This window comes from Mandrillus leucophaeus, unplaced genomic scaffold, assembly GCF_000951045.1.
Source record: "Mandrillus leucophaeus isolate KB7577 unplaced genomic scaffold, Mleu.le_1.0 Scaffold484, whole genome shotgun sequence".
In the NCBI taxonomy this organism is placed as follows: domain Eukaryota; kingdom Metazoa; phylum Chordata; class Mammalia; order Primates; family Cercopithecidae; genus Mandrillus; species Mandrillus leucophaeus.
In genome coordinates, this window is record NW_012105187.1 from 2,341,393 (window position 1) to 2,352,290 (window position 10,898).

A 10,898-nucleotide genomic window follows, 5' to 3' on the forward strand; every position below is an offset into this window, starting at 1 on the left:
CATGCTACCTGGGAGGGCAAAGGTTGCAGTGAGCCAAGATCGTGCCTCTGCACTCCAGCCTGGGCAACAGAGCCAGACTCCATCTCAAAAAAAAAAAAAAAAAAAGATATTTGATTGAACATTGTAGAAAGAGGACTGGATCTGATTCCACATGTGATTTATGTGGGTATTAGTAGTCCCCTTTATCCACTGTTTCAGTCATCCAGAGTCAACAAGAAGGGTGAGTATAGTACAGTAAGATATTTTGAGAGGGAACACATTCATATAACTTTTATTACAGTATATTATTATAATTGTTCTATTTTATTATTAGTTGTTATTGTTGTTACTCTCTTGCTGTGCCTAATTCTTTTTTTATTTTTGAGAGAGAGAGAGTTTCTCTCTGTCACCCAGGCTGGAGTGCAGTGGCATGATCTCGGCTCACTGCAGCCTCCGCCTCCTAAGTTCAAGTTATCTGCTGTCTCAGCCTCCTGAGTAGCTAAGATTACAGGTGCATGTCACCACACCCAGTTAATTTTTGTATTTTTAATAGAGATGGGGTTTCACCATGTTGGTCAGGCTGGTCTCAAACTCCTGACCTCAAGTGATCCACCCACCTCGGCCTCCCCAAGTGCTGAGATTACAGGCGTGAGCCTAATTTATATAGGTAGGTATGTATAGGAAAAATATAGTATATGTAGGGTTCAGTACTCCCTGAGGTTTCAGTTATCCACTGGTGATTTTGGAACAAATTCCCCATGGATAAGCGGGGGCAATAATACTTAGATAAATACAAATAATGAATAATGGACAGTGGGATTCTAGTATCAACCTGGGTTTCCTCTCTTTGCAGTCCTGTTGCCCCTCTCCTAAGTTCCAAGCTATTCTTTTAACAGGGCCTATGCCCTATTCTGTGTGCATAGTTTTGCTCAAAACTTATTATCAGTTGTATTGTTTTTTTTTTTTTCTACACTTTTTTTTATTATACGTTAAGTTCTAGGGTATTATACTTTAAGTTCTAGTTGTATTGTTTAAAAAGGCTGCATCTTCCATCATGATGTGCAAAACGTTGATGGTTTTCTTCCCTTACTAAAGAACCAGGACACTTTCTGTGTAATACCATTTAACAGCCTCCACCCTGCTACCCCACAGCCCAGCACTGCTTCCCTCCAAAGCCAGAGTGTTCATAACCCTTGGATGTGGGCCACACAAGGATTCCCTTAGGTACCCAAAATACACAGATGGACAAGAAACATGTTTTCCCCCTCAATAAGGGAGGCAAACATTTTGCCTAAAATTCTATACAACATGGTGGTGCAATGGAAGGACCACTGAGAAGGGAAGAGACTGTTTCTCCCTAGAGCAACTACAGGGAAATCCCAGCTACTTGGGAGGCTGAGGAAGGAAAATTGCTTGAACCTGAGAGGTGGATGTTGCAGTGAGCTGAGATCATGCCGCTGCACTCCAGCCTGGGTGACAGAGCGAGACTCTCTCTGAAAAAATAAAAATAAAGAGATAGGATGGGAGCAGGAGAAGCCAGCCAGGACAGAGTGAGAAGCACCAAGGCCCTGTGGTACTTGGCTTGTTTGAGGATCTGAATGTGAACTGACTGATTGAGATATGGGCCCCATTTCTCACCTAGACAGTTTTATTTACTGTTGGACAAGTTGGTCTCATTTTTCAATATCATCATAAGAGCTACAATTTATTAAGCACCCACCATGTGCCTAGCTTTGCTAAATACTTTACATGTATATGTTTAATCCCTACAACTCTGCAAGTTAGATTTTATTGTCCCCATTTTACAGATGGAGAAACAGATTCAACACTTCCTGTCAGTCACTTTCATCTAGTCTACTCCAGTGGGAGAATACTCAGTTCACACTGATTGTTACATGTCTTAGGGGTGTGTGTATTGGGCTGAATGCACACATGTCTACAGAAACATACTGAAAACATATATGATGAAATCATACCTGACACTGAATGGCAAGGCCTAGACCAGCAGTCCCCAGCCTTTTTGGCACCAGGGACTGGTTTTGTGGAAGACAATTTTTCCACGGATGGGGAGTTGGGTGGTGCGGGGTGGGGGTAGTTTCGGGATGATTCAAGCACATTACATTTATTGTGCACTTTATTTCTGTTATTACGTATTCACTATAATGTAGGATCAGTGGGAGCCTTGAGCTTGTTTTCCTGCAACAAGACGGTCCCATCTGGGGATGATGGGAGACAGTGACAGATCATCAGGCATTGGATTCTCATAAGGAACATGCAACCCAGATCCCTCACATGCACAGTTCACAGTAGGGTTCGTGCGCCTATGAGAATCTGATACTTCCGCTGATCTGACAGGAGGCAGAGCTCAGCTTCACTCACTTACCTGCCACTCACCTCCTGCTGTGTGGCCTGGTTCCTAACAGGCCATGGACCAGCAGCGGTCCATGGCTTGAGGACTGGGGACCCCTGGCCTAGACTATTTGTCTATTTTAAATCTGTGGAGGAAAAGTACTTTAGGCACGTTGGAGGAACAGGTTCCTAAAGTCATTCTTTGAGCTGTTTCTCTTTAAACCAGTAGGATTTAAAATTAGGATGATGTCCTTTCCTTTACTACTCTTTAATACCTCTAATTCTTATCATAGACACTTCAACAAACAAAAACCCGTTACCCTAGAACTTTAGAAATGTGTGTCCTGCGTTGACATCAACTTACACTTCCAGGAGGATAATAATACAGATAGCTGAAGAAGACGTAGAAGCCTCTCCACAGAGTAGGGTGCGGTCGGAAAAATTTCGGTAGGCAAAGGTTCCTTGGGGTTTTTTGAGTCTGTACCCGAAGGCACTGATGGTTCTTTCAAACAACCCTTCTTTGTCAGCATCACTAGGAGTTTCTGTTCTTCCAGCTCTCGAGGGCCTCCTGGGGATCTTGCTCTGTGCAGCTTTCAGTGTGTCCTTTGCACAAGCGGGGGACTGTGACTAAGAGCCTCCAGTTCTAATTGAGTAATGCATCCTGACAAAGACTTCCATTTGGGGTTCCTTTAAGGGGGAAGGGCATACTTCAGCGAAGAATTGCTGTGTATTTCCCACACCCTGCTCCCACTTCCTGCCTTCTGACGGCTGAAGGTCTTCAGGTTCTCTTTTTAGCACAATTCTTTAAAAATTAAATGAGACATGAAGTCGTGCTACAGAAGCAGGCTCCCTGTCCTGCCCAGTAGGGCCAGTGTGCAGATGGGGTCCCCTGTGATACTGAGATGGGGCCCCTCCAATGACAATTCTCTCAAATCCCCTTGATTTTTACTTACGTATTTATTGATTTTTAAAGTGGCATATAGTAATTGTACATATTTATAGGGTACGTGTGATATTTTAATACATGCATGCAGTGTGTAATGGTCAAATCAGGGTACTTAGGATATGCATCACATCAAAGAGTTACCATTTCTTTGTGTTGGAAACATTTCAAATCTTCTCAGTACTTTGAAATATACAGTATGTTACCATTAACTCTAGTCACCCTACTGTGCTGTTGAACACTAGAATTTATTCCTTCTTAACCAGCTTCAGAAGAGGATGAACCTTCTTCATCCTCGCGCCAAGCCTACTATCCTTTGCACAAGGTAATCACCTCTGGTAGTCACCATTCTCAGGTCTCCTTTCTTAGAATGGCACTGGATGGCTGTATGACTTATGACCGTATCTTTCTTTCAATGTGTTTTGATTTTAAAGGTCGTTACCAAAGCAGTTGCTTCTCAGCACTGCTGAAACAGGTGATAATAAAAAATGAAGCTGAATTGAATTTGAATTTACTTATCAGTCACTACAGTTGTAACAAAGGCAAGGAGCAGCCCTGTGGGCTTGTGCTTCTCTGAGCTTTCCCCACAAGCATCAGGGCTTCATTCTTTGCCTTGCAGGACTGATATAAATAGTAAGTGAAATAATATCTGCAAAGCAGCTAATGCTGTTTTCTTCCTCCTTTGTATAGTAATGATAATAATTTCAGAGTAGCCAATGCTTGGGAAATGAAAGTTGCAGAGTCTTGTGTTTACAAAGAGGGTTTATATTGTGTTTGTCCCTCAAAAGGTGGGGCTGGGGAGCCTTTACTGTGGTTTGAAATGGTCCTTCTACTGCATAGCCCAGAAACTCATTTACCAAGTTGAAGACAATGAGAACACCACTTTTCATGTATATGTGTGTGCATGTGTGCACGTGTGTGTGCACACGCGTGCGTATGTGTGTGTGCACATGTGTTTGTGTGTGTGCACGTGTGTTCGTGTGTGTGCATGAGTGCCTCTGTGTGTGTGTGTGTGTGTGTGTGTGTGTATCTGTCTGCCATTCCTTCCAAGTTCTTCCTCATGGATGAAGCACCCTCTAAACTCCACATGGGCTGGCTGAGACTGTGCTTTGAGGCCTCATTTAGTCATACGTAGTCGAGGGACTTCGGTTTCTGCCATAGAAGTTTTATTCATGTACATGGGTTTGTGGCCTGTCTGGAGTGCAAGGCTGAGGTGGGAGGAAGAGTTCCCTGGCACCTATCAGATGACAGCTTGTGGTCACAGTCCTTCCTCACCTGACAGCCACTAAGGAAGGAGGTCCCTATTCCCCTGCCAGGGGGACTGAACAAACACAGGGTTTATAATAACAACAATTACAATAATAATAGCAGTAGTAGTAATAGTAGCATTAGCTAACATTTATTGACTACTTGCCAGACACTATATTTCTTTCCATTTAATCCTGACCATAACTCTACGGTATGGAGACCATGATTATCCCCAGGAAACCAAAGCCCAGCAATTTACGCGATGTCAAACAACAGTGTATATGTACATATATACACTGGAGATGTCCACTTTCCTTTCCTAATAAAACTCCATGAGCCCTGCTTTTCCTCTCCAACTGAATACTTGGGTCCATTTGTATGTTTCCTCTCTGAGCCTCGTGAGCTGGGGATCTATGGAGAGCATCATTTGACATTTATGGCATTGTGTGGATACATTTGTGTGTGTCTTGTTCCCCAGATTAAAGAATAAGCCCCCAGTGGCCAGGGACCTTGCAGTTCTTTCTAGCTCTCCAGTGTGTGACTCAGAGCATGTCTCCTGAGTGGTCTGGGCCAAGGCGAGGGATGGCATCTACTTGGGCAGTGACACCAGGGAGGCTGCCCATGGGATGATTGCCACGTACACACTCCTCTTGTCAGGAAGACTGGTTACCCAGCTTCTCTGCTCAGGAGAGGTTTTGTGCAGCAAGTAAAACAAGCCTAGAGATGACACTAGACTCAGACACACTGCAAGCGGCAGGGGTGGGAGTTAGCAATCTGATGGTGGAGGAAACCAAAACATGCTAAGGGGTGAATCCCATTCTAAGGGAGCAAGCAATCTGGGGCCAGTTGGCATGGGAGTGAGCAGCTCTGCCTGCTGCCACAGGCCTGAAGACTTCATTGTGTGGCAGTATTTTTTTTTTTTTTTTTTTTTGAGCTGCAGTGCAATGGCGCGATCTTGGCTCACTGCAACCTCCGCCTCCCAGGTTCAAGCGATTCTCCTGCCTTAGCCTCCCAAGTAGCTGGGACTACAGGTGCCCACCACCACACCCAGCTAGTTTTTGTATTTTTAGTAGAGATGGGGTTTCACCATGTTGGCCAGGCTGGCCTCGAATTCCTGACCTCAGGTGATCCCACCGCCTCAGCCTCCCAAAGTGCAGGATTACAGGTGTGAGCCACCGTGCCCAGCCAGCAATATTTTTTAATTTGCCAAACACACACGGGCATGGGCACATATACATCATGTGTAAAAGTATAGGCCAGAAATGATTTAATCACTTTAATACTATTAACTCATTTAATTTTCAACAATTCTGTGAAATAGGTACTATTGTTCTCTTCATTTTACAAACGAAGAAACTGAGACACAGAGAGGTAATTTTACCAGGATCCCAGAGCTAGGAAGTCACAGAGCCAAGATTAGCACCCAGTCACATGACACAAAATAATCCATTTTGATAATGCTTAAATATTAGGAAAATGTAAAATATTTCTGTTATATAGATAATGTGACCAAAAAATATGTAATACATCTGAGAAATAGTTATATGCAAAATTATTATTATCGTTAAGTATTGGTACTCTTAGAAATAAGTTTCAGTTATTTTGAAAATTCTGCTTTTAAAAGAACATCCCCCACCCCCGCCAAAAAAGAAATGAAACATGTAGTGTGTATTTTAGAAGAAAAAGTTGAAGGAAACAAATGATAATAACACCTGACTTTTTAGAAAACCCTTATCTATGACATCAGAACACAGGCAGGACAGGTGCCTTTGTTGTTTACTATCTGTGATGGGTTACAGACCAAGAGAGTCATGTGTTTTGACCAAGACAAGCTGCCTTGGTTAAATGTGGATCCTTAAAGCCCAGCCCCAATCATGTCTTCATTGAGTTTATGACCTAGAGGAGAAAGGATAAAATATGTTCACAGGTAACCATTGTACATAGTCCTTAGAGCTTCAGATAACCTGTTTTGTTAGCAAATGAATCAGAAGCATCTTTGCCTCTCTTGTGCATCCCACACATACCAAGCATAGACCTGTTAGGCGTGTCTAAAGGATTCTTGTTTGTTGTTTTTTGTAATCCGTTTTAGAGTGAATTAAACTCAGACATCCCTGGATCGTATGCTCTCCCTCTGTAGAATGTTGAGTTTCAGGCACGGGGATGTAGCTGTAGAATGTGGCTTGTTCATTCTTCCTGATAAGAAATTGATCTCCTGAATGGATTGGCCATTTCGTAATTTCTTAGTGAAAGGCTGACTCTTGAATATGGCTATTATAATATAAATTCTTACCAACATAAAGGGCGGGCTTACTTGGGGCTTGGTAAAACTCTCATGCCTTGAGGTATGTGTAGCTTATAAATCAGCTAACATGTATTTATGACGTAGCTACCCCAGTGCCAGCTATCACTGACAAAGCCTGGATTCTGTTGCAAGGAGACACACTGAGAGAAAATTGATTACAAGTAACTATTTCAGGCTCTGCTTTGAATTTATCATTCACATGCTCTTTTTTCTTTTTCCCTCCAAGGGTCGGGATTACTGTTCGGAAGAAGAGGATATCACATAGCACCAATTTTACCACTCAAACCAGGAGCTACTACTGTGTAAATAGGTTACACCCCAGTTGAAATCTTTGCAAAGGTCGGTTCTATTCAGCGAACAGCACTATAGCAAAAGAAGATCGTTCCATATCGTACGCCCCATTAAATTACAGTGTTTCTTAATGAACTTGCAAAGGAATATTGCTAAAAACAAACAAAAAAAAACTGTTATCGAACTTTCTTTGTTGCTGCTAGTTAAAACTTGTTGCAACTTTTCACTTCTCTTGTGTCCAGGTATGCAGCAAAATTCTGCAATTTCACCTTAAAGATACTGTTGGTTTTACAGATGCTCTCCAACCTATTTTCTATAAGATGAGGTAGTGGTGAACTCAGATATCAAACTTCTCTTCTAAACTGGTTCTGCTTCTAAGACAAGCATCTCCTGCCCTCTCTCCTTCCTCCCCATCTCTCGCACGCAGTCTAGAGATGGACTGAGCCTTGCTTCTTACTGGCAGTGTTGAGCTTTGGAGATGGGATGGTTGCTATGCCAAGCCTTGTTTCTCTGCTCAGAAGAAGTAGAGAAGCTATTATCAATTAAAAGCATGCTGTGATGTGACTCCTGGAAGTGACATAGGAGTGAGTGGCAGGTTGTTTGATTTAATAGGTATCTTAATCAAGAATTAAGCTTGCAACATTGGCTTTGCTCAGATGCAGATGGAAGTGTGATCACAATCACTTTGAATCCCTCTTCCTCACTTTTTTTTCTAAGAAAATAAACATTTTACTGTTTTTATGGATCCTTGTCTTCTCCCATTCATCCAGCTCAGTGTTTTAAGATGATCCTGGGTGCAGAAGTTGAGCCCTCCTTTGCATTGACACTGATAATTAGCCTAAAGGGCTGCCTACCCTTCCATTAATAATTTACCAAGCATTAGCAAGGCTGAAAGTGGACTGAAGAGGTGAGGGGACATCCTATGACTTTTTAGGAGGGCCTGAAACCACCTTGTTACCTTTCATTTTGTTAGCAAATAAACCATCCTATTTCGTAACTCTCCCCCTTCAAAATGCTACATGAGCCTTGCCACTTCCTTTTTCCCTTACTTCCAGCACACTAGACATAGCAAAAGTGTTTGCCTACTCAACAACGTAATACTTTTATGCTTATGATGATATTTGGAGATGTGAAAGCCAAACGCCCCTGGCAATGGTGGGGAATGTTGACTGAGTGTTCAGCAGAGTTTATTTTTCCATACTATATGAAGAGAATGATCTCTTCTCAAAGACAGAAGTGATATTTTTAACAAATATTGTCACAAGTAAATAGCAATCAAAAGGAGAAAATAACTTTTGTATTTTTTTAATGTGTTTGATAGCTTTGACGAGGGTTCTCTTTGTTACTTTCAGGGGAGGGCATCCTATTAAATGCCACGCCAGCAGTCCGGGTTTGGGTTTGTCCCACAAAAAGACAGGAGCACTGTATGTTTCTCTCTTTTGGGGTTGTGACTTTGAAGGGCCTCGATGTTAGCCACCCGCAGAAGGTGGAGAGTTAAGATGTTCTGTGTCAATTTGCTCTTGCCGAAAAGATGAGCCTCGATTTTAAAATCTATCCACATAACTGAGGGCACCACTGATGTGCTAATAGTGAGATTCCCTATCTCCTTTTAGACCTGGGACGGCAAAAAGGAAGGGAAGGAAACTTAGCAGAGTACTAAGGACAATAGATTCACATATTAGCAACAAAATCCCGTAATTCTTTTGGCCAACAGCAGCTATTTTGGGGAGCAGCTGTGGCTGTTACATAAATAGAGATGCAGCCAAAATGTTAGGCTTTTTTATCCTGCTTCAAGTAGAAAAAATGCAGGGAGAGTCAAGTAGTCTCGGGTTTCAGGTTGCCTCCTCTCATACGGTTTTTGGCCAAGTGACTAAAATAGTTTTCCACAACTGTAAACGAACTGCTAAGCCCCACCTCAAACTTGTTCACTGGAGACTTTGTTCACTGTTCTGTGGATGACCTTTTCCGGGATTTCTTGTTCTTATCAAGCAAGAATTAAGCACATGCTAAACGTCTTCCATTTGATTTCTTTACTCGGTGTCTCACACAGTCTTCCCAGAAAACCACCACCCTCTACCCGAAGATGAAACATGCTCATGTCATTTCTCTCACGGTCACATTGAACACTTTTGACATGTTACACTTGTGCATAGATCCAAGCGTTTCTTGGGAACCTGACTTTTGAGTGTTTAATAAAGCCGGAAGTGATGTTGCCCTGAACCACCAGCTTTTCACCCGGGTTCTGGCTCTGGTGTTTAACACTGGATACATCTTTGTTGTGCGAAAGTAAGTTCTTCAGACACATTTGGTACATCCAGAAATCCGCATGAAATGCTTGATTATGTCAGCAACACCCAACACTGTCTGTTTTCCATTTGTTGGTTTTAATCATAAAATTGTCAAGTGATTCGTGTTTGTACTTTATTTTTTTATGCCTTCTGAAAGGATCTAAAGCAAAAATATTTTACCTTTTTTTCCCCATGTGTATGTGAACATTAAGCAGATTGGCTCAGACACAATGAAAAGAATAATCCAATGTATGTGCTGGTGCACTCTGCTAGTTGTTATATGTATGGGGCTCAGGAAGCTGGAAGGAGGAAGGGAGGGGACGTGGCCTGGTGAGTGGAGGTAGAAAAATGATGAGAAATGAACTGAGAGCATTAAGCAGAGAGGGTTGATAGACTGGCCGTGTGCGGGGTGAAATTGAAAATCCAGCTGCCTAGTGGCCAGTGGGTGGGGCAAGACTGTCAACAAGATTTACAGCTGGCTTGCACATGCCTTATGTCCTCTGAGTTGTAGAGTTGTAAAAGTTCAGCAGTGTGTGCACAGCTCTCTTTTGGTTGGCGGAGATTCAGGATCATGGAGTACTGCTCTCATAATTGAAGACGTGTTTGGTATTGGCAGAGAACCTTAAAAAAAGCCTTTACCTCAGTGATGCTTCCTAGCCCCAGGCTTGCAGAGAACACAGAGTGGTGTTGTGGTCTATTTAGGGACAAAGAAGGTATAAAGTCCAGAGATGAGAAAACTAGGTCAGTCCTCAGAAACGGCAGCAGCCACGCACACTGCAGCCTGCTGGAAGACGGGTCTCTCTCCGTCCACAGTGCCCATGATCTGAGCCTGGGCTGGAATGACTCAATTTAGCAAAGACGGACCCAGGAGGAGGGCTGGTTCTTCAGTCTTTGTACTGGCCCCATCCGCTCCTCACTGTAAGGTGAGGAAGCACCTCTGTATCAGGGCTCACCTGGGCATCTGAAGCGGCCACGCCCACAAGCCGACAGCCCCCAGGAGCAGGTCCAGGGATGATGCAGTCCCCTTCTTAGTCCCATGTGATGTCATCCTGCTTTGTTATCTTCTTATAACTTTATCCTGCTATAACTTTATCCTCTTCCCAGCCTCATCCCTGTTTTTCTCTTAGGGCAAGACTCTCCCATAAGCCTGCTAAAAAACAGAGATGATACCTCTTACAAACTTTACCTCGTTGCCTGTGAAGCAGATTGGCATGTGGATTACAAGTCCAGCTTTGACACTGGGCAAGAATTTAGAAGTGTTCTATCTCTACTAGTCATAGAAAAGAAACATGGTTAAACATGTTGAGTTTTAAAGGAAGAAATATTTTCAAATTCTTAATCCAAGAAAATACTGAGTTGGAATCTTAGACTTCGGGACTCTGATATGTTCTTTACGAAAGGCAAAATAATTGGTATCTAAAGTTCTGTCCTTCCTGCCTCCCCTAAAGAAAAAGGATATTAGATTGCACGCTACAGTTTTACGTAAGATCTGCCTTCC

At 42.8% G+C, this 10,898-nt stretch overlaps 1 protein-coding gene across 1 annotated transcript in view; it reads left to right on the plus strand.

The window, feature by feature from the left end:
• The window catches only part of LOC105550434 (chromosome unknown open reading frame, human C1orf21), a 258,061-nt gene extending 248,627 nt beyond the window's left edge, over window positions 1-9,434 (plus strand). The window contains exon 6 of the mRNA XM_011995358.1: window positions 7,048-9,434. Coding sequence (XP_011850748.1) covers window positions 7,048-7,086 — 39 coding nt within the window. The 3' untranslated portion in view covers window positions 7,087-9,434. The remainder of the gene's footprint in view (window positions 1-7,047) is intronic.
• Window positions 9,435-10,898: the final 1,464 nt, after the last annotated feature.